The sequence below is a fragment of the Coregonus lavaretus genome (assembly GCF_964263955.1).
Source record: "Coregonus lavaretus genome assembly, chromosome: 34".
Taxonomy (NCBI): Eukaryota; Metazoa; Chordata; class Actinopteri; order Salmoniformes; family Salmonidae; genus Coregonus; species Coregonus lavaretus.
In genome coordinates, this window is record NC_140021.1 from 14388777 (window position 1) to 14416327 (window position 27551).

Below are 27551 nucleotides of genomic sequence, written 5' to 3' on the forward strand. Positions count from 1 at the left end.
ATGTGAGAATTTGTTGTAAAGTATACTGTGTGCAGTTACTACATTAGATTCCGATATTAACTGTAAAGACCAGAACGGGGTAAAGTGGTGGAACAGACATTAATCTAAAGGAAAATGGGATTCAGTCACAGACATATTGGTATGATGTAGTAACATCGAAATACCTCAGGATGTCACTATCTACACGTGTCAGAAAACACACATAATATATGTAACATTACGTTACCAAACCGGAAGCTGTGACCGCGTCCAGAAAGCGGCGCACACTGTCAATGTTGTGACGGGTCAAAGAGATCTAACTAGGTACTTAATCGACGCCTTGATCGTGTTGAATTCAAAAGGTAGAGGTAACAAGCTATTGATCTCCGTTTGACAACCGCTACAACAGTGAAAAGGAACATCGATCGTGTTCTTACTGCGCGTGTCACGAAACAAGTAAAGACTGGGATTCTAGTTTTCATCAAAGTGGACACCATTTTATCAAGGATAGCTAGCTAGCCTAATCGGCTAAAAACACTGGCCTTCGCGTTCTGAATGGGTTTGCAATAGCAAACTATTGCTACAGAAGAGGGGAGAGCGTCATCCAGTAAAATGGAAACGGCAGATGAAGGTAAATGTAATTTTACACTTGAAAAATAAAAGGAGAGCCGCACACTCTAGGAGCTCAGATGCAATAATTTAATAACCTAATAACCAACGTTTCGACAGACAAGCTGTCTTCATCAGGGTATAATGACAAACACTGCGGGTCACTAGTTTATATAGTGTCAAGGACACACGCAGGTGTCTGTAATCATGGCCGGGTGTGGCCTGATAGCGTTGGTAAATTCACAGATAAACAGAACATACAAAAAACATGAATAGATAGCATACGATCATAGATACAACTTGGCTACATAGTCCCACAAACATTTACAATGAATAGCAAAATCACAAGAATGGCTTCAAATCAAAGTCTACGTTGAGACCGAAGGGAGCAAGGGTCTTTAAATTAAAGATCCAGGCAGCCTCTCGTTTTAACAATAAGTTGTCGAGGTCTCCTCCCCTCCTAGGGAGGGTGACATGTTCGATGCCGATAAAAACGTAGGGATGAAATCGAGTGTTTCGCTTCCAAAAAGTGGGCAGCGACTGGGTATGTCGAGTTTTTGCACCTAATGGTGTTACGATGCTCCGAGATTCGTACTTTTAATTCGCGCTTTAATTTTACAGTCAGTCTAATGTTACTAACGTTGCGTTAGCTAGCTAGACTACTGTTCGAGACTACCTTTTGGAGACTTTGTGGGTAACGTTAGTTTACCTTGCCAACTTCAGCACAACACATTTTTCGTCGACAGACACCCAAACAGTGACATCAGCCATCGATAATAAAATAAGTTACGAGTAGTTAGCTAACTAGATTGTTATCTAACACATTTCCCCAGTACAGAGATGAATGATGCTGCTAGCACTGACATGCTAGTTAAGCTAACTGGAGCTAGCTAGGGAGTTACTAGTTAAGTAATCAATTAAACGTAGCTAGCTATTAGCCTCCTGATGTGCTCTCATGGCATCAGTGTCAAAGCAGATGTTGCCATTTATCCTGGCAGTGTAAGGCCAGCTGAAATTAACTATCCATATGGTGCAAATTGGTTGCTACCACAGGAGGCAGTTCTTATGTGTAGGAAGCTAAGCCAGGAGCAAATCCTGTATATATATGTAGATGTGTGTGTGAATATACACTACCGTTCAAAAGTTTGGGGTCACTTAGTCCTTGTTTTCCATGAAAACATACATGAAATGAGTTTGAATAGGAAATATAGCAAAATGCATAGGAAATGTAGTCATTGACAAGGTTAGAAATAATGATTTTTAATGGAAATTATAATTGTGTCCTTCAAACTTTGCTTTCGTCAAATAATCCTCCATTTGCAGCCTTGCAGACCTTTGGCATTCTAGTTGTCAATTTGATGAGGTAATCTGAAGAGATTTCACCCCATGCTTCCTGAAGCACCTCCCACAAGTTGGATTGGCTTGATGGGCACTTCTTACATACCATATGGTCAAGCTGCTCCCACAACAGACTGTGCTGGCCACTCCATTATAGACAGAATACCAGCTGACCGCTTCTTCCCTAAATAGTTATTGTATAGTTTGGAGCTGTGCTTTGGGTCATTGTCCTGTTGTAGGAGGAAATTGGCTCCAATCAAGCGCCGTCCACAGGGTATGGCATAGCGTTGCAAAATGGAGTGATAGCCTTCCTTCTTCAAGATCCCTTTTACCCTGTACAAATCTCCCACTTTACCACCACCAAAGCACCCCCAGACCATCACATTGCCTCAACCATGCTTGACAGATGGCATCAAGCACTCCTCCAGCATCTTTTCATTTGGTCTGCGTCTCACAAATGTTCTTCTTTGTGATCCAAACACCTCAAACTTCAATTAGTCTGTCCATAACACTTTTTTCCAATCTTCCTCTGTCCAGTGTCTGTGTTCTTCTCCCATCTTTTATTTTTATTGGCCAGGCTGAGATATGTATTTTTCTTTGCAACTCTGCCTAGAAGGTCAGCATCCCGGAGTCGCCTCATAATATAATAATATGCCATTTAGAAGACTCTTTTATCCAAAGCGACTTACAGTCATGCGTGCATAATTTTTTTTGTGTATGGGTGGTCCCAAGGATCGAACCCACTACCCTGGCGTTACAAGCGCCGTGCTGTACCAGCTGAGCTACAGAGGACCACTGTTGACGTTGAGACTGGTGTTTTGCGGGTACTATTTAATGAAGCTGCCAGTTGAGGACCTGTGAGGTGTCTGTTTCTCAAACTAGACACTAATGTATTTGTCCTCTTGCTCAGTTGTGCACCGGGGCCTCCCACTCCTCTTTCTATTCTGGTTAGAGCCAGTTTGCGCTGTTCAGTGAAGGGAGTAGTACACAGCGTTGTACGAGATCTTCAGTTTCTTGGCAATTTCTCGCATGGAATAGCCTTCATTTCTCAGAACAAGAATAGACTGACGAGTTTCAGAAGAAAGTTATTTGTTTCTTGCCATTTTGATTCTGTAATTGAACCCACAATTGCTGATGCTCCAGATACTCAACTAGTCTCAAGAAGGCCAGTTTTATTGCTTCTTTAATCAGCACAACAGTTTTCAGCTGTGCTAACATAATTGCAAAAGGTTTTTTTAATGATCAATTAGCCTTTTAAAATGATAAACTTGGATTAGCAAACAACGTGCCATTGGAACACAGGACTGATGGTTGCTGATAATGGGCCTCTGTATGCCTATGTAGATATTCCATAAAAAAATCATCTGTTTCCAGCTACAATAGCCGTTTACAACATTAACAATGTCTACACTGTATTTCTGATCAATTTGATGTTATTTTAATGGACAAAAAAACAAGGACATTTCTAAGTGACCCCAAACTTTTTAACGGTAGTATGTATATACAGTGGGGAGAACAAGTATTTGATACACTGCCGATTTTGCAGGTTTTCCTACTTACAAAGCATGTAGAGGTCTGTAATTTGTATCATAGGTACACTTCAACTGTGAGAGACGGAATCTAAAACAAAAATCCAGAAAATCACATTGTATGATTTTTAAGTAATTAATTTGCATTTTATTGCATGACATAAGTATTTGATACATCAGAAAAGCAGAACATAATATTTGGTACAGAAACCTTTGTTTGCAATTACAGAGATCATACGTTTCCTGTAGGTCTTGACCCGGTTTGCACACACTGCAGCAGGGATTTTGGCCCACTCCTCCATACAGACCTTCTCCAGATCCTTCAGGTTTCGGGGCTGTCGCTGGGCAATACGGACTTTCAGCTCCTTCCAAAGATTTTCTATTGGGTTCAGGTCTGGAGACTGGCTAGGCCACTTCAGGACCTTGAGATGCTTCTTACGGAGCCACTCCTTAGTTGCCCTGGCTGTGTGTTTCGGGTTGTTGTCATGCTGGAAGAACCAGCCACGACCCATCTTCAATGCTCTTACTGAGGGAAGGAGGTTGTTGGCCAAGATCTCGCGATACATGGCCCCATCCATCCTCCCCTCAATACGGTGCAGTCATCCTGTCCCCTTTGCAGAAAAGCATCCCCAAAGAATGATGATTCCACCTCTATGCTTCACGGTTGGGACGTGTTCTTGGGGTTGTACTCATCCTTCTTCTTCCTCCAAACACGGCGAGTGGAGTTTAGACCAAAAAGCTCTATTTTTGTCTCATCAGACCACATGACCTTCTCCCATTCCTCCTCTGGATCATCCAGGTGGTCATTGGCAAACTTCAGACGGGCCTGGACATGCGCTGGCTTGAGCAGGGGGACCTTGCGTGCGCTGCAGGATTTTAATCCATGACGGCGTAGTGTGTTACTAATGGTTTTCTTTGAGACTGTGGTCCCAGCTCTCTTCAGGTCATTGACCAGGTCCTGCCGTGTAGTTCTGGGGTGATCCCTCACCTTCCTCATGATCATTGATGCCCCACGAGGTGAGATCTTGCATGGAGCCCGAGACCGAGGGTGATTGACCGTCATCTTGAACTTCTTCCATTTTCTAATAATTGCGCCAAACAGTTGTTGCCTTCTCACCAAGCTGCTTGCCTATTGTCCTGTAGCCATTCCCAGCCTTGTGCAGGTCTACAATTGTATCCATGATGTCCTTACACAGCTCTCTGGTCTTGGCCATTGTGGAGAGGTTGGAGTCTGTTTGAGTGTGTGGACAGGTGTCTTTTATACAGGTAACGAGTTCAAATAGGTGCAGTTAATACAGGTAATGAGTGGAGAACAGGAGGGCTTCTTAAAGAAAAACTAACAGGTCTGTGAGAGCCGGAATTCTTACTGGTTGGTAGGTGATCAAATACTTATGTCATGCAATAAAATGCAAATGAATTACTTAAAAATCATACAATGTGATTTTCTGGATTTTTGTTTTAGATTCCGTCTCTCACAGTTGAAGTGTACCTATGATAAAAATTACAGACCTCTACATGCTTTGTAATAAACCTACCATTTAAAATTATAGACTGATCATGTCTTTGTCAGTGGGCAAACGTACAAAATCAGCAGGGGATCAAATACTTTTTTCCCTCACTGTATATATATGTGTGTGTGTGTGTGTTTTGTTTCTCTGAACAAATGGACTAATATCTTCCTCTTTTGTCTGTTTTGTAGCAGATATATGTCGTGTGTGTCGTTCGGAGGGGACCCCAGACAAGCCCCTGTACCACCCCTGTGTCTGCACCGGCAGTATCAAGTTCATCCATCAGGAATGGTGAGTGGCTCTCTCTTTGTCTGACTCGATCACACTGTGAACTCATGTTCTGAGGAATGACATGGCTTGGGAGCATGCAGTCATCAGGAGCAATTGCAAAGAATGTAATTGAGTTGGGACCTCAAGATTGTTTTATTTATCAGGAGTCAACTTTATATAGGCCTAATATTTATAGTCCGACTATACCCCCCAACACCAGCAATAGAGAAACCTACTCACTCCTCCTCTGGCATAATGGCCATAGAAAAATAACATTTGAGTCAGTAGGAGGAAGTAACGTTAATTTGGATATATGGATATAGCATAGGGCCTAGCTTACCTAAGACTGTCCTGAGGTGATGGTTTTGGCCTGCATCCAAGTGATCACCCCACATTTTTCTCTGCTATCACAGCTGGTTTCTCTGCTATCACAGCTGGTTTCCCTGCCATGTGGGTTTAACAAAGGAAAAACAATTAGCTAGGTGTGCTGAAATAGCGCAAAGGATAGCAGGCAGTAATTTAGACTATTTTAGACTGAAGTCTAAAATAACAATGTATTTTTCCATTGAGTGAGAATGTGTAGGCTTAGCCTCGAGGCCTGCTAGTGTAATTACACACACACACACACACACACACACAGTGTGGCAACAGCTAGGGCGTAATTATTGACTTACATAACCAAGTAGTTAATTGTACAGAGCTGGGTAGTTAATGCCATGCTGCTGGTACATTTATTGGGTTGTGTGTGTGTGGCATGGCTCTGGCAAGGCTGGTTCGGGACTTAGGAGTAGAGGAATAATAATACTGTCACTATCTCACTTTCCAACCAAGGGTGCCCGAACAGAGGAGCAAACTGAAGATGTGAAAAACATTTAGGCCTAGCAATGCTTTTTGGATGACAATCAAATTGGCCTTCTAAAATAGCCTGCTTCACTGTTATTAAAATGAGAACCTGAGGGACAGAGGAGTGAAAGTTGCTGATTTGTCGTTTAGGCTATTAGCTATGAGACACAGATTAGTGATGATAAGCAGTCGGAACACTCTTGAACTACTGTGATGTGGTTTACTGCTACAGGCCCAGGTTTTGAAACGTGATAAGCCTTCAGGTTACTGCAGTCGTGGTCAAATACACACACTTAGCTTCTCTAGGTACAGATGTGCATTGAAGCACTGTGTCATCAACATCATCCCTTTTCTGAGAATATCTGCTCTGTCATTATATCACTGATCTCTAATAGCCCATGTTGGGTCAGAGTACTGGGTCACACACTATTGATTAAGCTGGATATATAGATACCATGTTACCTAGGCATAGTTAGTTACACTTGGATTTCATGGTGTTATTAACATGTAGGCCTAACTGGGCACACTGTGTGTGTGTGTGTGTCGTAAAATTTGATTCACATTACAGTTCAAACTAGTACCACAGAATCATGAATGCTAGACAGCTCAGGGTTACAGTAGCAAGTGTTGTACTCAGTCTTATAGAAGGCATTATAGGATGTTAGGCTTATGAATGAATGGACTGAGGTGTATGTATGAAAGAGTCTTGTGGTCGGTTCAGTGTGGGCTGTTCTCTCTGTCTCACTCGCGTTCAGACACGCACCACACCCCACATACCACACACACATCGCCCCATGTGAGTTGGACTGAGTTGCCCTACTTGAGTGAGAAAGCCAGTATTCCATGCCTGCTCTTGCACATGTTAATTCCTCCCCTAAAACACACCTCTCTTACCATTGTTGTTTACAGTTTGGTCCAGTGGCTGAAGCACAGCAGGAAGGAGTATTGTGAATTATGCAAGCACAGATTTGCTTTCACACCAAGTAAGTACCCGTCCGTGGCATTGACCTGTCAGTCTAAACATGTGCTCCGTTGCAAGGGGTTGACTTCAGACTGGGAAGCTCTGCCATTGAATAGTCTTAGAAAACAGGTTTCAAACTGGAACCCAAAAGGGTTATACCTGGAGCCCAAAAGGGTTATTCAAATGGTTCTCCTATGGGGACAGACGAAGAACCCTTTTAGGTTCTACATACTTTTTTTGTTGTTCTTGATAAGTAATGTCTCAACCTTATATTCTCTCTCTAAGTAAGTTTGTAACTTTGAACATGAAGTGTCTCATCCCTCTCTCTGTCCCTGCTGTCTGTGCTCCAGTCTACTCCCCAGACATGCCCCCACGCCTGCCCATCCAGGACATCTGTGCTGGCCTGCTGACCAGTGTGGGCACGGCCATACGATACTGGTTCCACTACACACTGGTGGCCTTTGCATGGCTGGGGGTGGTCCCCCTCACTGCATGTGAGTAGACTGATACACACCAAGGTGTCAACACTTTACTCTTAAGTACAGTATCACTCACATAAAAACCTGTAGACACACATTTACAGGATCAGGAGAATTAGAAGTAGACCAGTGTTGTACTCCAGTCACCCAAGTCATAGACTGTTCTCTCTGCTACCGCACGGCAAGCGGTACCGGAGCGTCAAGTCTAGGTCCAAAAGGCTCCTTAACAGCTTCTACCCCCAAGCCATAAGACTGCTGAACAAATACTAAAATGGCCACCCGGACTATTTACATTGACCCCCCCCCTTTTGTTTTTACACTGCTGCTACTCGCTGTTTATTATCTATGCATAGTCACTTTACCCCTACCTACAGTCCCAGTCAAAAGTTTGGACACACCTACTCATTGAAGGGTTTTTCTTTATTTTTACTATTTTCTACATTGTAGAATAATAGTGAAGACATCAAAACTATGAAATAACACAAATGGAATCATGTATTAACCAAAAAAGTGTTAAACTAATCAAAATATGTTATATTTTAGATTCTTCAAAGTAGCCACCCTTTGCCTTGATGACAGCTTTGCACACTCTTGGCATTCTCTCAACCAGCTTCATGATGAATGCTTTTCCAACAGTCTTGAAGGAGTTCCCACATATACTGAGCACTTGTTGGCTGCTTTTCCTTCACTCTGCGGTCCGACTCATCCCAAACCATCTCAATTCGGTTGAGGGCGGGAGATTGTGGAGGCCAGGTCATCTGATGCAGCACTCCATCACTCTCCTTCTTGGTCAAATAGCCCTTACACAGCCTGGAGGTGTGTTTTGGGTCATTGTCCTGTTGAAAAACAAATGATAGTCCTACTAAGCGCAGACCAGATGGGATGGCGTATCGCTGCAGAATGCTGTGGTAGCCATGCTGGTTAAGTGTGCCTTGAATTCTAAATACATCACTGACAGTGTCACCAGCAAAGCACCATCACACCACCACCTCCATGCTTCACGGTGGGAACCACACATGCAGAGATCATCCGTTCACCTACTCTGCGTCTCACAAAGACACAGCGGTTGGAACCAAAAATCTCACATTTGGACTCATCAGACCAAAGCACAGATTTTCACCGGTCTAATGTCCATTGCGTGTGTTTCTTGGTCCAAGCAAGTCTCTTCTTCTTATTGGTGACCTTTTAGTAGTGGTTTCTTTGCAGCAATTCGACCATGAATGCCTGATTCACACTGTCTCCTCTGAACAGTTGATGTTGATGTGTCTGTTACTTGAACTCTGTAAAGCATTTATTTGGGCTCCAATCTGAGGTGCAGTTGACTCGAATGAACTTATCCTCTGCAGCAGAGGTAACTCTGGGTCATCCTTTCCTGTGGCGGTCCTCATGAGAGCCAGTTTCATCATAGCGCTTGATGGTTTTTGCAACTGCACTTGAAGAAACTTTCAAAGTTCTTGAAAAGTTCTGTGTCTAAAAATAATGGTAGTTTCTCTTTGCTTATTTGAGCTGTTCTTGCCATAATATGGGCTATCTTCTGTATACCCCCCCCCCCTACCTTGTCACAACACAACTGATTGGATCAAACGCAATAAGAAGGAAAGTAATTCCACAAATTAACTTTTAAGAAGGCACACCTGTTAATTGAAATGCATTCCAGGTGACTACCTCATGAAGCTGGTTGAGAGAATGCCAAGAGTGTGCAATGCTGTCATCTAGGCAAAGGGTGGCTATTTTTTGGTTACTACATCATTCCATATGTGTTATTTCATAGTTTTGATGTCTTCACTATTATTCTACCATGTAGAAAATAAAGAAAACCCCTTGAATGAGTAGGGGTGTCCAAACATTTTGACTGGTACTGTATATGTACAAATTACCTCGACTAACCTGTACCCCCGCACATTGACTCGGTACCTGTACCCCCTGTATATAGCCTCGTTATTTTATTGTGTTACTTTTTATTTTACTTTTATTTTATTTAGTAAATATTTTCTTAACTCTATTTCTTGAACTGCATTGTTGGTTAAGGGCTCGTAAGTAAGCATTTCACTGTAAGGTCTACACCTGTTGTATTCGGCGCATGTGACAAATAAAATGTCATTTGTATTACAATCTGTTGTCATTTCCCAGTTCGGTAAATTCCACTGGTGTGTTTGATTATTTGTACCAAGCTTGTCATGATACAAAAATGTAACAAACGATATGATGCCAGGCTAAGTATCACAATACCGAGTAGTATCGCGATACCGCGGTGGAAAATAATCTGTGGCCTAGCATTCTGTTCGCCCTGTCCCCTGGATGCTTGTTCACGTTTTCTAAACGTTCTCCAAAAAACCTGTCATTGAAATTCACACTTCTAGTCAATTCAACACATTGAATTGAACTTCACACTGTTCAGTGTATAGTAGAATACTGCATAGAATGGCTGATTTTGCTCCTACCTGTGATTTGGCTGGAGGAATGGGAGGAAGGAATATACATCGGTGGAGGCTGCTGAAGGGAGGACGGCTCATAATAGCGTCTGGAACGGGACAAATGGAATGGCATCAAACACATAGAAACCATGTGTTTGAGACCATTCTGCTCCAGCCATTACCACAAGCATGTCCTCCCCAATTAAGGTGCCACCAACCTCCTGTGATATACATGCATAATGATCTGCATGTCATTGTGACAGTAAGAGGAAAACACTGCATGAAACCTTCTTTACTCCTCAGTTAACAGACACACACACCACTCTCTATCTCTCCCACGAACACACATACACCAATTTGTACACTATCCACTCTATTAGGACTGTGAGGAAAACATACAGGGTTACAATATCAGGGTTTCCCATACAATTATTTAGGCTGCCCCCGCCTAAACACATTTGGCTTCAGTTGTCAGTGAAGGATTTTTTTTTTTTTACCCCTTTTTCTCCCCAATTTCGTGATATCCAATTGGTAGGTAGTTTTGTCCCATTGCTGCAACTCCTGTACGGACTCGGGAGAGGCGATGGTCGAGAGCCATGCGTCCTCCGAAACACGACCCTGCCAAGCCGCACTGCTTCTTGACACACTGCTTGCTAAATCCGGAAGCCAGCCGCACCAATGTGTCGGAGGAAACACCGTACAGCTGGTGACCGTAGTCAGCGTGTATGTGCCCGGCCGCCACAAGGAGTCGCTAGAGCACGATGGGACAAGGATATCACAGCTGGCCCAACCCTCCCCTAACCTGGACGACGCTGGGCCAATTGTGCACCGCCTCAGGGGTCTCCCGGTTTGCGGGCGGCTGCGACACAGCCCGGGATGGAACCCGGATCTGTAGTGACGCCTCTAGCACTGTGATGCAGTGCCTTAGACCGCTGCACCACTCGGGAGGCCCGTCAGTTAATGTTTCATGTGTTCAAATGATTCTAAGAGGGAACTTTGCTCCTAACCAAGACTGGATTGTGGTAATTTATGTACATCTCTCTTCAGTGTGTCTTCCAATGGTGAGATGATGTCCATAGCTCCTCTCTGTCTCCCTCTTCTCTTCAGGTCGAATCTACAAGTGTCTGTTTACCGGCTCCGTGAGCTCGCTCCTGACGCTGCCATTGGACATGCTTTCCACGTGAGTTCTGATGTCATATCCTCCTCGTTCGCCATTCAGACTCTGTAACTCCTCACCCACTCCTCATATGAGATGTATTCTCCATTTCCAGTATTGTAGGTCATCAAAGAAAAACTTGCACACTGCTCTTGCTGGTATCACTTGTTTAAGCTCTCAGGGCTTTTTGATATTTTCGCATTATTCCTACCCACCTACAACAAGAACTCAGATGTGAGTGCATTTTTTAATCACATCTCTCTCTCTCCTCCCCCTCCTTGTAGAGAGAACCTGCTGGCGGACTGTCTACAGGGCTGTTTCGTAGTGACGTGTACACTGTGTGCGTTCATCAGCCTGGTGTGGCTTAGAGAGCAGATCGTCCATGGTGGCCCCCCCCTGTGGCTGGAGCACCATCAGCAGCCCCAGCCCAACGCAGCTGGACAGCAGCCCAATGAGGTAACACACACACACACACACACACACACACACAAGGTAACACGTACACACACGCACACTTACAGCCCCTGCATCCACATTCCTCCCCCAGGCTGCAGGTGTAGGTCAGGGAGCAGCTGATGACCCCCCTGCAGCCCCCCCTGCACCCGCCGCCCCCCCAGCTCACAACGAGGCAGAGCCAGAACCCCCAGACGGCCTCCCAGAACAGGGGGAGGAGCCAGAACCAAACAATGAGGAAGAGGGGGCAGCGGGTGAAGATGCGGAAGCCAACAACGGAGCTCAAGGTAGGAGACTAGGGCCAGCCCTCAGCTGATAGGTAACATATGGCAACGGCAATACTAAGTTCTATAATATGATGTCTCTATCAATCTCTCTCTGTGTGTGTGTAGATGATATGAACTGGAATGCTCTAGAATGGGACAGAGCAGCAGAGGAGCTCACCTGGGAGAGGGTAAGACTGGTTTAGTTTCAGCAATCTCCAACACATCTGTCGTGACTCAACTTCATGACACAACACTATCCATGACTATATCGATCACCTTGTAATGTCTCACTCTACCTCCCAGATGCTTGGACTGGATGGCTCCTTGGTGTTCTTAGTAAGTATTTATTTACACACCAGGCATAGAGTATTATTAACACACCTGGCATAGAGTGTTGACACCTGCTATAGGTTATTAATTACACACATTGTATAGGGTATTATTAACACACCTGGTATGGTGTATTATTGACACCTGGTGTGGGGTATTATTGACACACCTGGTATGGGGTATTAATGACACACCTGGTATGGGGCATGATTAACACACCTGGTATGGGTTATTATTAACGCACCTGGTATGGTGTATTATTGACACACCTGGTATGGGGTATTAATGACACACCTGGTATGGTGTATTATTGACACACCTGGTATGGGGTATTAATGACACACCTGGTATGGTGTATTATTAACACACCTGGTATGGTGTATTATTGACACACCTGGTATGGGGTATTAATGACACACCTGGTATGGTGTATTATTGACACACCTGGTGTGGGGTATTAATGACACACCTGGTATGGGGTATTAATGACACACCTGGTATGGGGTATTATTAATACACCTTGTATAGAGTATTATTAACACACCTGGTATATGGTATCATTAACACACCTGGTATAGAGTAGTAATACACTTAAGATGCGGTATTATTGCAGTGAAGGGGTTGTCTGTTTTTTAAGCAGTAGCACTAGAAAGTAGTGAGGTGACATTTTGCGTTGTGTGTCGTCTTCCAGGAGCATGTGTTCTGGGTTGTGTCTCTGAACACTCTCTTCATCCTGGTGTTTGGTAAGTACACTAACTTACACAAACTCCTTCTAACGTAGTACCCTTCTGAAAACGAACTAGCCTGCTACGGTGGTAGGGCTTGGTATAAGCCTGGGAGCTTTGATGAATCTTCTTGTTCTCTCTTCCAGCATTCTGTCCATACCACATTGGTCACTTCTCTGTCGTGGGACTTGGCTTTGAGGAATATGTAAGCAACAGTTTTAATCATACCTCGCCTGCCTTTCTGACAAAACGTAGAGTAATCATGATATGGAATTGTTGTGGAAAATTAGATCCCAAGATTAAGGCAGAGACTATTTAATTGTATAATAGAAAAATCTTTAATCAAGCAGCTGCAAGGGAGATCTCTGATTTAACAGGGAAAAACTCAAAGGGTAAATGGTTACATGCCCCTTATACAGTGGGGGAAAAAAGTATTTAGTCAGTCACCAATTGCAAGTTCTCCCACTTAAAAAGATGAGAGAGGCCTTTAATTTTCATCATAGGTACATGTCAACTATGACAGACAAATTGAGAAAAAAAATCCAGAAAATCACATAGGATTTTTTATGAATTTATTTGCAAATTATGGTGGAAAATAAGTATTTGGTCACCTACAAACAAGCAAGATTTCTGGCTCTCACAGACCTGTAACTTCTTCTTTAAGAGGCTCCTCTGTCCTCCACTCGTTACCTGTATTAATGGCACCTGTTTGAACTTGTTATCAGTATAAAAGACACCTGTCCACAACCTCAAAAAGTCACACTCCAAACTCCACTATGGCCAAGACCAAAGAGCTGTCAAAGGACACCAGAAACAAAATTGTAGACCTGCACCAGGCTGGGAAGACTGAATCTGCAATAGGTAAGCAGCTTGGTTTGAAGAAATCAACTGTGGGAGCAATTATTAGGAAATGGAAGACATACGAGACCACTGATAATCTCCCTCGATCTGGGGCTTCACGCAAGATCTCACCCCATGGGGTCAAAATGATCACAAGAACGGTGAGCAAAAATCCCAGAACCACACGGGGGGACCTAGTGAATGACCTGCAGAGAGCTGGGACCAAAGTAACAAAGCCTACCATCAGTAACACACTATGCCGCCAGGGACTCAAATCCTGCAGTGCCAGACGTGTCCCCCTGCTTAAGCCAGTACATGTCCAGGCCCGTCTGAAGTTTGCTAGAGTGCATTTGGATGATCCAGAAGAGGATTGGGAGAATGTCATATGGTCAGATGAAACCAAAATAGAACTTTTTGGTAAAAACTCAACTCGTCGTGTTTGGAGGACAAAGAATGCTGAGTTGCATCCAAAGAACACCATACCTACTGTGAAGCATGGGGGTGGAAACATCATGCTTTGGGGCTGTTTTTCTGCAAAGGGACCAGGACGACTGATCCGTGTAAAGGAAAGAATGAATGGGGCCATGTATCGTGAGATTTTTAGTGAAAACCTCCTTCCATCAGCAAGGGCATTGAAGATGAAACGTGGCTGGGTCTTTCGGCATGACAATGATCCCAAACACACCGCCCGGGCAACGAAGGAGTGGCTTCGTAAGAAGCATTTCAAGGTCCTGGAGTGGCCTAGCCAGTCTCCAGATCTCAACCCCATAGAAAATCTTTGGAGGGAGTTGAAAGACCGTGTTGCCCAGCGACAGCCCCAAAACATCACTGCTCTAGAGGAGATCTGCATGGAGGAATGGGCCAAAATACCAGCAACAGTGTGTGAAAACCTTGTGAAGACTTACAGAAAACGTTTGACCTGTGTCATTGCCAACAAAGGGTATTTAACAAAGTATTGAGAAACTTTTGTTATTGACCAAATACTTATTTTCCACCATAATTTGCTAATAAATTTTTAAAAAATCCTACAATGTGATTTTCTGGATTTATTTTTCTCATTTTGTCTGTCATAGTTGACGTGTACCTGTGATGAAAATTACAGGCCTCATCTTTTTAAGTGGGAGAACTTGCACAATTGGTGGCTGACTAAATACTTTTTCCCCCCACTGTATAGTGAGAGGTGACAATACAATCATATTGTTTACACTACGGTTATTTTATACAAGCAACCGTTCTAGAACACAATGGCCTTGTGTTATTGTGCAGACATACCAGGAGTCTATGAAAGGCAAAAAATCACAGTCCAACACAGAACATATCCCTTGAAGTTACAACAGCTCACCCCAAATTGTGCCACCACAGAATTATATTGAATATGTGTGTCTTCTCTAGGTTCAAGCTTCCCATTTCGAGGGCCTGATCATGACCATCGTGGGGTACATCCTGCTGGCCGTGACACTCATCCTCTGTCACGTATCCTTCCGTCTACTGATGGGGATCACTTCCTGTGACCATGCAGTGTTTCCATGGAGATCTTTCCATTGTTTTTGTGTATACAAGTATGTGTTTTAGAGGTTGGCACGGGAGTGAAAATATATTCCTGTCTTGTCCTGTAATCTTTTTTCTTGTACTTTCCCGATCCAACCACAGTTGTATAACCCCGACAACTTTCCTGTCCTGTCCCGATTTAAAAAGCACTCCTGTCCCGTGCTAATTTTAACGAGCAGAAATCAGAAATAACTTCCTCCATTAGCTGCTCGTCCTGCGTGTGAGTTTCCATAGCAAAGGCCCCATTTTTGGCTGGGTGTGCAGTGCTCAAGAAATGTAAAGGAGAACTGTTAGCTAGCTACTTTTCCTTGCCTGTCCAGATAAAGGCCTATTAGAATGTTTTAAATAGTGATTTGAAGACTGAAGAAGGTGTCTTACTGTTGGGAGGAGGGGTAGGGACTGTTGATCCTGTCCCGAACTTGACTAGAATTTCACTCCTGTTCCCGTGTCAACCTCGGTGTTTGTCCTTAAATGGTGTCTCTCAGGGATTCGCTGCTCTCGTCAGGTTCCAGAGGTCCCGCCGTCTACTAGGGGTCTGCTATATCGTTGTCAAGGTAAAATTTCGGTTTTAAATTTTGGCTTTAAATGTATTACTGTAAATCCCTCTGAAATATACACTGAGTGTACAAAACATTAGGAACACCTGCTCTTTCTATGACAGACTGACCAGGTGAAAGCTATGATCCTGTTCAATCCACTTCAGTCAGTGTGGAGGGGAGGAGACAGTTTGAAGAATGATTTTTAAGCCTTGAGACATTGATTGTGTATGTGTGCCATTCAGAGGGTGAATGGGCAAACCAGCTAGTGTCAAGAACTGCAACGCTGCTGGGTTTTTCCGTGCTCAACAGGTTCCCATGTTTATCAAGAATGGTCCACCACCCAAAGGACATCCAGACAACTTGACACAACTGTGGGAAGCATTGGAGTGAATATGGGCCAGCATCCCTGTGGAACGCTTTCAATACCTTGTAGAGTCCATGCCCTGATGAATTGAGGCTGTTCTGAGGGCAAACGGGGTGCAATTCAATATTAGGAAGGTGTTCTTAATGGTTTGTACACTCCATGTAGAACGACTTGACTTGAAGAGGAAAACTAAATGAAGGATGTAGCTCAACTTTTTAATGTAAATCTCCCTTTGACATCAATGCATGATTTATGAATTGCCTGAGTTTTCCTGCATAGTCCCTGTTGTCATGTGTGTGTTTAATTTGTTTTCCAGGTCTCTTTGCTGGTCATCGTGGAGATAGGAGTTTTCCCCCTCATCTGTGGCTGGTGGCTCGACATCTGCTCTTTAGTACTTAGACATACCTCTTTCTTTCTAATCCCTCTATCTCTTCCCCCTCTCTCTCCCCCGGTCTCTCTCCCCCCGTCTCTCTCCATCTCTCTCCCCCTGTCTCTCTCCATCTCTCTCCCCCTGTCTCTCTCCGTCTCTCTCCCCCCTGTCTCCCCCTGTCTCTCTCCCCCGTCTCTCTCCCCCCTGTCTCTCTCCCCCCTGTCTCTCTCCATCTCTCTCCCCCTCTCTCTCTCTCTATCTCTCTCCCCCTCTCTCTCTCTCTCCATCTCTCTCCCCCTCTCTCTCTCTCTCCATCTCTCTCCCCCCTCTCTCTCTCCCCCCCTCTCTCTCTCCCCCCTCTCTCTCCATCTCTCTCCCCCCTCTCTCTCTCTCTCTCCCCCCTCTCTCTCTCTCTCCCCCCTCTCTCTCTCTCTCTCTCTCTCCCCCCTCTCTCTCCATCTCTCTCCCCCTCTCGCTCTCCATCTCTCTCCCCTCTCTCCATCTCCTCCCCCCTGCCCTGTCTCTCTCCATCTCTCTCCCCCCTCTCTCTCTCCATCTCTCTCCTCCCCGTCTCTCTCATCTCTCTCCTCCCAGTCTCTCTTCATCTCTCTCCCCCGGTCTCTCTCCATCTCTCTCCCCCCTGTCTCTCTCCCCCCTGTCTCTCTCCTCTGTCTCTCTCCCCCCTGTCTCTCTCCATCTCTCTCCCCCCGTCTCTCTCCATCTCTCTCCCCCCGTCTCTCTCCTCTGTCTCTCTCTCCATCTCTCTCCCCCTCTCTCTCTCCCCCCTCTCTCCATCTCTCTCCCCCTCTCTCTCTCCCCCCTCTCTCTCTCTCTCCCCCCTCTCTCTCTCCATCTCTATCCCCCCTCTCCATCTCTCTCTCTCCCTCTCTCTCCCCCCTCTCTCTCTCCATCTCTCTCTCGCTCAATCTCTCATCTCTCTCTCCCCTCTCTCCATCTCCTCCCCCCTGCCCTGTCTCTCCATCTCTCTCTCCCCGTCTCTCTCCTCCCCGTCTCTCTCCATCTATCTCCCCCCTGTCTCTCTCCATCTCTCTCCCTTTTTATCACTCAATCGCTCCTACCTGCTTTCTTAAATAAAAACATGTATTTCTTCCATCCGTTCTGCAGGAGATGTTTGATGCGTCTCTAAAGGACAGAGAGCTGAGTTTTAAGTCTGCTCCAGGCACCACCATGTTCCTCCACTGGCTGGTGGGAATGGTCTACGTCTTCTACTTTGCATCCTTTATCCTCCTACTGAGAGAGGTAGGGAACAGGGCGACCACCCAAATGACACTCACTTCCCTTTATTGTTCAGTACGTTTGACCAGGGCCCATAGGGTTAGTGCTGCGGATCCTGGCACATGTACAGCCTAGTGCTAACAGAGTCGGCATGGGTTAGAATTCTACCATTGTTCTTCTAACTCGCAAACTCTCCTACCTTTCCTGTCTCCTCTTCACTATCCTATCTTAATAAAATACATAAACCCCCTAAAACATGTATTATTTAAAAAACAAGTAGTACACTATATAGGGAATAGGGTGACATTTCAGACATTCTCATTGGCTGCTTTGTTATAGTGTGTTGATGTGGTGCTGTATTGGGTCAGGTACTGAGGCCTGGGGTCCTGTGGTTTCTGAGAAACCTGAACGATCCAGACTTCAACCCAGTCCAGGAGATGATCCACCTACCCATCTACAGACACATCCGCAGGTTCATCCTGTCTGTGGTACGTACATCTACAGACACCTCCGCAGGTTCATCCTGTCTGTGGTACGTACATCTACAGACACCTCTGCAGGTTCATCCTGTCTGTGGTACGTACATCTACAGACACCTCCGCAGGTTCATCCTGTCTGTGGTACGATACATTGAGCACTTGGTGAACACTAAATTCCCTACATTGTTCCTAAAGAGTAGTTACATTCAGCTAGGGCTCTGCTTTGTGTGCTGATTATTGAAGGTGTATGATCTCTCCTCTCGTCCTCCTAGGTGGTGTTTGGTTCTATCGTCCTCCTGATGCTGTGGCTGCCCATCAGGATGATGAAGCTCTTCCTCCCTGCCTTCCTCCCATACAACGTCCTCCTCTACAGGTACACCCACATGGCTCAACTGTGGCCAGCAGTGGTTGCCAACCCTGGTCCTGGAGAGCTGCAGTGTGTATAAGTGTTGTATTTGGATGCAAGTGTTTCTTAACACCCTCCAGTCTCCTCTCCTCCCCCCTCCTCTATCCTCCTCCTCTCCTCTCATCTCCAGTGATGCCCCAGTCAGTGAGCTGTCTCTGGAGCTGTTGCTGCTGCAGGTGGTTCTGCCAGCTCTCCTAGAGCAGGGTCACACACGCCAGTGGCTCAAAGGTCTGGTCAGGACCTGGACTGTTATCGCTGGATACCTACTGTAAGTCTATACATGCTCCTATACAAACATATACACACTTAGACACTACTTCAGGGTTCCCCAACTGGCGGTGATTTTACATCATTGTAAAAAAATATATATATACACTGCTCAAAAAAATAAAGGGAACACTAAAATAACACATCCTAGATCTGAATGAATGAAATAAACGTATTAAATACTTTTTTCTTTACATAGTTGAATGTGCTGACAACAAAATCACACACAAATTATCAATGGAAATCAAATTTATTCAATCCATGGAGGTCTGGATTTTGAGTCACCCTCAAAATTAAAGTGGAAAACCATACTACAGGCTGATCCAACTTTGATGTAATGTCCTTAAAACAAGTCAAAATGAGGCTCCGTAGTGTGTGTGGCATCCACGTGCCTGTATGACCTCCCTACAACGCCTGGGCATGCTCCTGATGAGGTGGCGGATGGTCTCCTGAGGGATCTCCTCCCAGACCTGGACTAAAGCATCCCCCAACTCCTGGACAGTTTGTGGTGCAACGTGGCGTTGGTGGATGGAGCGAGACATGATGTCCCAGATGTGCTCAATTGGATTCAGGTCTGGGGAACGGGCGGGCCAGTCCATATCATCAATGCCTTCCTCTTGCAGGAACTGCTGACACACTCCAGCCACATGAGGTCTAGCATTGTCTTGCATTAGGAGGAACCCAGGGCCAACCGCACCAGCATATGGTCTCGCAAGGGGTCTGAGGATCTCATCTCGGTACCTAATGGCAGTCAGCCTACCTCTGGCGAGCACATGGTGGGCTGTGCGGCCCCCCAAAGAAATGCCACCCCACACCATGACTGACCCACCGCCAAACCGTTCATGCTGGAAGATGTTGCAGGCAGCAGAACGTTCTCCACGGCGTCTCCAGACTCTGTCACATCTGTCACGTGCTCAGTGTGAACCTGCTTTCATCTGTGAAGAGCACAGGGCGCCATTGGCGAATTTGCCAATCTTGGTGTTCTCTGGCAAATGCCAAACGTCCTGCACGGTGTTGGGCTGTAAGCACAACCCCCACCTGTGGACGTCGGGCCCTCATACCACCCTCATGGAGTCTGTTTCTGACCGTTTGAGCAGACACATGCACATTTGTAACCTGCTGGAGGTCATTTTGCAGGGCTCTGGCAGTGCTCCTCCTGCTCCTCCTTGCACAAAGGCGGAGGTAGCAGTCCTGCTGCTGGGTTGTTGCCCTCCTACGGCCTCCTCCACGTCTCCTGATGTACTGGCCTGTCTCCTGGTAGCGCCTCCATGCTCTGGACACTACGCTGACAGACACAGCAAACCTTCTTGCCACAGCTCGCATTGATGTGCCATCCTGGATGAGCTGCACTACCTGAGCCACTTGTGTGGGTTGTAGACTCCGTCTCATGCTACCACTAGAGTGAAAGCACCACCAGCATTCAAAAGTGACCAAAACATCAGCCAGGAAGCATAGGAACTGAGAAGTGGTCTGTGGTCACCAACTGCAAAACCAGTCCTTTATTGGGGGTGTCTTGCTAATTGCCTATAATTTCCTCCTGTTGTCTATTCCAGTTGCACAACAGCATGTGAAATGTATTGTCAATCAGTGTTGCTTCCTAAGTGGACAGTTTGATTTCACAGAAGTGTGATTGACTTGGAGTTACATTGTGTTGTTTAAGTGTTCCCTTTATTTTTTTGAGCATTGTGTGTGTGTGTGTATATATATATATATATATATATATATATATATATATATATATATATATATATATATATATATATATATATATATATATATATATATATATATATATATATATATATATATAAATAAATAAATAAATAAATAAATAAATAAATAAATAAATAAATAAATAAATAAATAAATAAATAAATTTGGACATACAGTGGGGAAAAAAAGTATTTAGTCAGCCACCAATTGTGCAAGTTCTCCCACTTAAAAAGATGAGAGAGGCCTGTAATTTTCATCATAGGTACACGTCAACTATGACAGACAAATTGAGATTTTTTCCCCCAGAAAATCACATTGTAGGATTTTTAATGAATTTATTTGCAAATTATGGTGGAAAATAAGTATTTGGTCACCTACAAACAAGCAAGATTTCTGGCTCTCACAGACCTGTAACTTCTTTTTTAAGAGGCTCCTCTGTCCTCCACTCGTTACCTGTATTAATGGCACCTGTTTGAACTTGTTATCAGTATAAAAGACACCTGTCCACAACCTCAAACAGTCACACTCCAAACTCCACTATGGCCAAGACCAAAGACCTGTCAAAGGACACCAGAAACAAAATTGTAGACCTGCACCAGGCTGGGAAGACTGAATCTGCAATAGGTAAGCAGCTTGGTTTGAAGAAATCAACTGTGGGAGCAAGTATTAGGAAATGGAAGACATACAAGACCACTGATAATCTCCCTCGATCTGGGGCTCCACACAAGATCTCACCCCATGGGGTCAAAATGATCACAAGAACGGTGAGCAAAAATCCCAGAACCACACGGGGGGACCTAGTGAATGACCTGCAGAGAGCTGGGACCAAAGTAACAAAGCCTACCATCAGTAACACACTACGCCACCAGGGACTCAAATCCTGCAGTGCCAGACGTGTCCCCCTGCTTAAGCCAGTACATGTCCAGGCCCGTCTGAAGTTTGCTAGAGTGCATTTGGATGATCCAGAAGAGGATTGGGAGAATGTCATATGGTCAGATGAAACCAAAATAGAACTTTTTGGTAAAAACTCAACTCGTCGTGTTTGGAGGACAAAGAATGCTGAGTTGCATCCAAAGAACACCATACCTACTGTGAAGCATGGGGGTGGAAACATCATGCTTTGGGGCTGTTTTTCTGCAAAGGGACCAGGACGACTGATCCGTGTAAAGGAGAATGAATGGGGCCACGTATTGTGAGATTTTGAGTGAAAACCTCTTTCCATCAGCAAGGGCATTGAAGATGAAACGTGGCTGGGTCTTTCAGCATGACGAGTTGATGACCCCACACACACCGCACGGGCAACGAAGGAGTGGCTTCGTAAGAAGCATTTCAAGGTCCTGGAGTGGCCCAGCCAGTCTCCAGATCTCAACCCCATAGAAAATCTTTGGAGGGAGTTGAAAGTCCGTGTGAAGACTTACAGAAATGTTTGACCTGTGTCATTGCCAACAAAGGGTATATAACAAAGTATTGAGAAACATTTGTTATTGACCAAATACTTATTTTCCACCATAATTTGCTAATAAATTCATTAAAAATCCTACAATGTGATTTTCTGGATTTGTTTTTCTCATTTTGTCTGTAATAGTTGATGTTTACCTATGATGAAAATTACAGGCCTCTCTCATCTTTTTAAGTGGGAGAACTTGCACAATTGGTGGCTGACTAAATACTTTTTTCCCCCACTGTAAAAGACTGTAAAAACACCAGCGAATCAGCTCCAAGTGATTTTAATTTAGGATACCTGTTCTAAAGTAATCCCACGCATAATAGAGAGAGATATATGTGATCGTTTTAGTGAAATATTATATCAGTTTGGGCTTCTTGCAGTCAATTTGCAGTCTACAAATTATTTTGAATTATGTTCTGGCCCCCTGACCATCCGCTCAAGAAAGAATCGGACCACGGCTGAATCTAGTTGATGATCCCTGCACTGCTTATTCACACTTATACACACACCCCCAAAGGGCTTTCTCATTATAGCTACAATCCATAACATGAACTACAGTGAGGGGAAAAAAGTATTTGATCCCCTGCTCATTTTGTACGTTTGCCCACTGACAAAGAAATGATCAGTCTATAATTTTAATGGTAGGTTTATTTGAACAGTGAGAGACAGAATAACAACAAAAAAGTCAAAAACAACATGTCAAGAATGTTATAAATTGATTTCATTTTAATGAGGGAAATAAGTATTTGACCCCTCTGCAAAACATGACTTAGTACTTGGTGGCAAAACCCTTGTTGGCAATCACAGAGGTCAGACGTTTCTTGTAGTTGGCCACCAGGTTTGCACACATCTCAGGAGGGATTTTGTCCCACTCCTCTTTGCAGATCTTCTCCAAGTCATTAAGGTTTCGAGGCTGACGTTTGGCAACTCGAACCTTCAGTTCCCTCCACAGGTTTTCTATGGGATTAAGGTCTGGAGACTGGCTAGGCCACTCCAGGACCTTAATGTGCTTCTTCTTGAGCCACTCCTTTGTTGCCTTGGCCGTGTGTTTTGGGTCATTGTCATGCTGGAATACCCATCCACGACCCATTTTCAATGCCCTGGCTGAGGGAAGGAGGTTCTCACCCAAGATTTGACGGTACATGGCCCCGTCCATCGTCCCTTTGATGCAGTGAAGTTGTCCTGTCCCCTTAGCAGAAAAACACCCCCAAAGCATAATGTTTCCACCTCCATGTTTAACGGTGGGGATGGTGTTCTTGGGGTCATAGACAGCATTCCTCCTCCAAACACGGTGAGTTGAGTTGATGCCATAGAGCTCCATTTTGGTCTCATCTGACCACAACACTTTCACCCAGTTCTCCTCTGAATCATTCAGATGTTCATTGGCAAACTTCAGATGGGCATGTATTTGTGCTTTCTTGAGCAGGGGGACCTTGCGGGCGCTGCAGGATTTCAGTCCTTCACGGCGTAGTGTGTTACCAATTGTTTTCTTGGTGACTATGGTCCCAGCTGCCTTGAGATCATTGACAAGATCCTCCTGTGTAGTTCTGGGCTGATTCCTCACCGTTCTCATGATCATTGCAACTCCACGAGGTGAGATCTTGCATGGAGCCCCAGGCTGAGGGAGATCCTGAGGGAGTTATTTTGTGTTTCTTCCATTTGCGAATAATCGCACCAACTGTTGTCACCTTCTCACCAAGCTGCTTGGCGACGGTCTTGTAGCCCATTTCAGCCTTGTGTAGGTCTACAATATTGTCCCTGACATCCTTGGAGAGCTCTTTGGTCTTGGCCATGGTGGGGAGTTTGGAATCTGATTGATTGCTTCTGTGGACAGTTGTCTTTTATACAGGTAACAAGCTGAGATTAGGAGCACTCCCTTTAAAAGTGTGCTCCTAATCTCAGCTCGTTACCTGTATAAAAGACACCTGGGAGCCAGAAATCTTTCTGATTGAGAGGGGGTCAAATACTTATTTCCCTCATTAAAATGCAAATCAATGTAGAATATTTTTTACATGCGTTTTTCTGGATTTTTTTGTTGTTATTCTGTCTCTCTCTGTTCAAATAAACCAACCATTAAAATTATAGACTGATCATATCTTTGTCAGTGGGCAAACGTACAAAATCAGCAGGGGATCAAATACTTTTTTCCCTCAATGTATATATTTATTAACTCTCTCTACCTCCTTCCCCTCTTCCTCCTCCCACTCTCCTGTCCGCCTCCCCCCACTCCAACACTCTCCTCCTCTCCCACTCCTACCCCTCTCCTCCTCTCCCTCTACTGTACTCCTACCCCTCTCCTGTCCCCCCCCCCCCACTCCTACCCCACTCCTCAAGAGACCTCCACTCTTACCTGCTGGGTGAACAGGAAGAGAATGAGGCCAACCAGCCTGTCAACAACAACAACAACCCTGCCCCTGTTGTGGGTGAGGGGCTTCATGCAGCCCATCAGGCCATATTACAGCAAGGTGGACCTATAGGCTTCCAACCCTACCAACGCCCTCTACGCTTCCCCTTCAGGGTGAGTTACACTACACACTTAACCCCTATACACTCCACCAACAGGGTGAGTTACACTACACATTACAGCAGGTGGACCTATAGGCTTCCAGCCCTACCACTTCAGGATAAGTCACCCCCTATAATATGTCTCTCTCCTCCTGTCTGTAGATTGTCTTGCTGATAGGCTTTATGTGTGTCACTCTGCTGGTGGCCAGCCTGGTGTGTTTGACGTTACCAGGTGAGACATGGTCATGGACATGCTCCATTTCATTGTCTATTATTTTAAAACATTTTTTGCATACAAATCGACTTAAAGGAGCAATTAGGGTTAAGTGTTTTGCTCAGGGGCACATCGACAGATGTTTCACCTTGTCGGCTTGGGGATTCAAACCAGCGACCTTTCGGTTAATGGCCCAACGCACCTAACCACTAGGCTACATGCCACACTTAACATGTTTCTTAATTTAAAAAAAAATTAGTATAATTTGATTAATCTCCATCTTTAGGAAATGTATTGTATACCTTTTTTCTAGAAGAAAGAATTACATGATAGGTATAAATCTGTTTCATAGGTACCTAAAGCCCATCTGTGTGTTGTAGTGTTTGTGGGCCGTTGGCTGATGTCGTTCTGGACAGGTAGCGCTAAGATCCATGAGCTGTATACAGCAGCGTGTGGTCTGTACGTGTGCTGGCTGTCCATCCGCGGTGCCACCGTGCTGTTGGCTTGGATGCCCCAGGGACGCACCATCATCATGATCAAAGTCCAGGAGTGGACCCTCATGGTAAGACCTACTCTCTGCTGGAACTGTATGTGGACAAATGTATAGTAGGCTGTACTAGTTATGAAGGTGGCTGGATGGATACCTTTAGGTGGCTGTATGTCCAAGGCCAAGGTGTCCATGCCAAGATATTTATGTAATATTTCAACATCCGATCATCTCTTGCCTTTTAATTTTGTGTGTGTCTATGTGTGTTTGTATAGATCCTGAAGACCCTGGTAGTAGCGTTGCTGGTGGCAGGTGTTATCCCTCTACTGCTGGGCCTGCTGTTTGAGCTGGTCATCGTTGCTCCGCTACGCGTTCCTCTGGACCAGACACCTCTCTTCTACCCCTGGCAGGTACTGACTGTGTGAGAGAGCAAGAATGTAATAGTAAAGATCACTGTATTTTAAACAGTAAGACTCCTTGTACCTTGTGTCCATCTGTGTGTGTGTAGGACTGGGCTCTGGGGGTACTCCATGCCAAAATCATTGCTGCCATCACCCTCATGGGTCCCCAGTGGTGGCTGAAGTCTGTCATAGAACAGGTGTGTTACCTTACACCACGTCATTATCCCTTAACCCAGGGGTTCCCAAACTTTTAAACTCAGACACCCTTCCAGCATTGGAGAACATCCTGCGCCCCCCCCCCCCCCCCTGCGCGCGCCACATCTATTTCTATGGGCACAAGCACTGTTCATGACACAAACTGTTCACACCGCTCTTGTTGGTAGAGAAAAAGTTTATTTACTGCAATTCTACACATTCTGTCATGGTGTACAGAGAACATTTAGCTGTTTTAAATAAAATGTTCTTCCAGTTCTATACATTTTGCCATGTCTAATGTGTATTCATGTGATATTTGAGTGACTCAAACATTACAACAAAATCTATGGGCTAAATAACCTAGCTAAAAAACATTAGCTGACATGGGCTAGTTGATCTGGACTTTTCTGACAAGTTATAAATATCTCTCTAACGTATGCAGTGACTGACATGACGAGGAAAACTGATGATGCACTACCCAATTTTGAAATTGCACCTTGTGCATTCTACCATTTTACAATTTTCAAGAGTAAGTTGAAAGCCGGACTGAGTTCCTAAAAAAGAAAACAGTGCCTTAACCTAATAGAATTTGAATTCTCAATCTCACACTGTTTGCCCAGTTTACATTGTGACTGTAATTGAACCTGTGGAAACCAATGAGACATGTCCATTCCCCCTACATGATCAATAAAGCTTTTAACGTTTTGCAACTGTGTAAAGTCACCAGTGAGTGATAACATTGCCACCTCTCTTCCTGTCAGGTGTATGCTAACGGCATCAGGAACATCGACCTCCATTTCATCATCCGTAAGCTGGCTGCCCCCGTCATCTCAGTGCTGCTGCTGTCCCTCTGTGTCCCCTACGTCATAGCAGCCGGGGTCGTACCTACCGTAGGTCAGTCACCTGTGTGTGTGTGTGTGTGTGTGTGTGTGTGTGTGTGACTCTGCTAATAACACTGTGCCCCTCCCGGTGTGTCAGGTGTGACTCCAGAGATGCAGATTCTGATGCAGAGGAGGATCTACCCATTCCTCCTGATGGTGGTGTCCATCATCGGCATTCTCTCCTTCCAGATACGACAGTTCAAACGTCTTTACGAACACATCAAGAACGACAAGTAAGCACCCACCCCTATCTCCATACCTGGCATGTTCATTCAGAGCTCCTTGTACAGGGATAGTACAACCCTGGTCCTGGGAGCTTCAGGATATGCAGGCTTTTGTTTCGGCCCAGCACTACCACACCTGATATAACTATTCAAGGTCTTGATCAGCTGCTGACACACAAGCAAACTAGGTAAGTGCTCTAGTATTGTGATTGACATGACTCTTTTCTCCTCTGTTCCCTCTTTGCCTTCCTGCAGGTACCTGGTTGGCCAGCGGCTTGTCAACTATGAACGCAAGGCTAGGGGAGCCAGCTCTGTCCCGCCCCCTAACCCTATCCCAGAGTAGTCATGTTTGTGTGAGGTCAACGCTTTTGGAAACTACCCTTCTCATGTTTTCCCTCCCTCTATCGTTCTCTCAGTGGTGTTCATACCTTGCTTTGGTTAAGTGCAACCTGAGAATTGTACATGTGTAAATACTTTGGACGCAGACTCCGTTGTCTGAAATGTAAAATACTTGGATTAATGCAATGACCATTGTACATCTTAAAGTGTATTTATTAAATCAAACTGACAATTTT

The 27551-nt window shown here is 44.8% G+C and overlaps 1 protein-coding gene across 1 annotated transcript; it reads left to right on the forward strand.

The window, feature by feature from the left end:
* The first annotated feature begins 245 nt into the window (after positions 1–245).
* On the forward strand, positions 246–27551 carry LOC311109385 (E3 ubiquitin-protein ligase MARCHF6-like). Its single transcript, XM_084152240.1, has 26 exons — positions 246–610; positions 5155–5254; positions 6986–7059; positions 7388–7531; positions 11038–11110; positions 11371–11542; positions 11634–11826; positions 11932–11993; positions 12109–12141; positions 12827–12878; positions 13007–13065; positions 15093–15173; positions 15734–15802; positions 16468–16542; positions 17647–17781; positions 18126–18245; positions 18509–18609; positions 18773–18910; positions 24404–24587; positions 24737–24806; positions 25169–25350; positions 25551–25685; positions 25784–25873; positions 26633–26765; positions 26850–26985; positions 27232–27551. The coding sequence occupies exons 1-26, from the start codon at positions 592–594 to the stop codon at positions 27317–27319; spliced, it is 2718 nt and encodes a 905-aa protein (XP_084008366.1). The 5' UTR covers positions 246–591; the 3' UTR covers positions 27320–27551.

Excerpts from the sequence above, each read along its gene's own strand:
- LOC311109385 (XM_084152240.1), top strand. Across the intron at positions 25,351-25,550 it reads TCCAGGAGTGGACCCTCATG|ATCCTGAAGACCCTGGTAGT; the intron begins GTAAGACCTACT and ends GTGTTTGTATAG. Across the intron at positions 25,686-25,783 it reads CTCTCTTCTACCCCTGGCAG|GACTGGGCTCTGGGGGTACT; the intron begins GTACTGACTGTG and ends GTGTGTGTGTAG.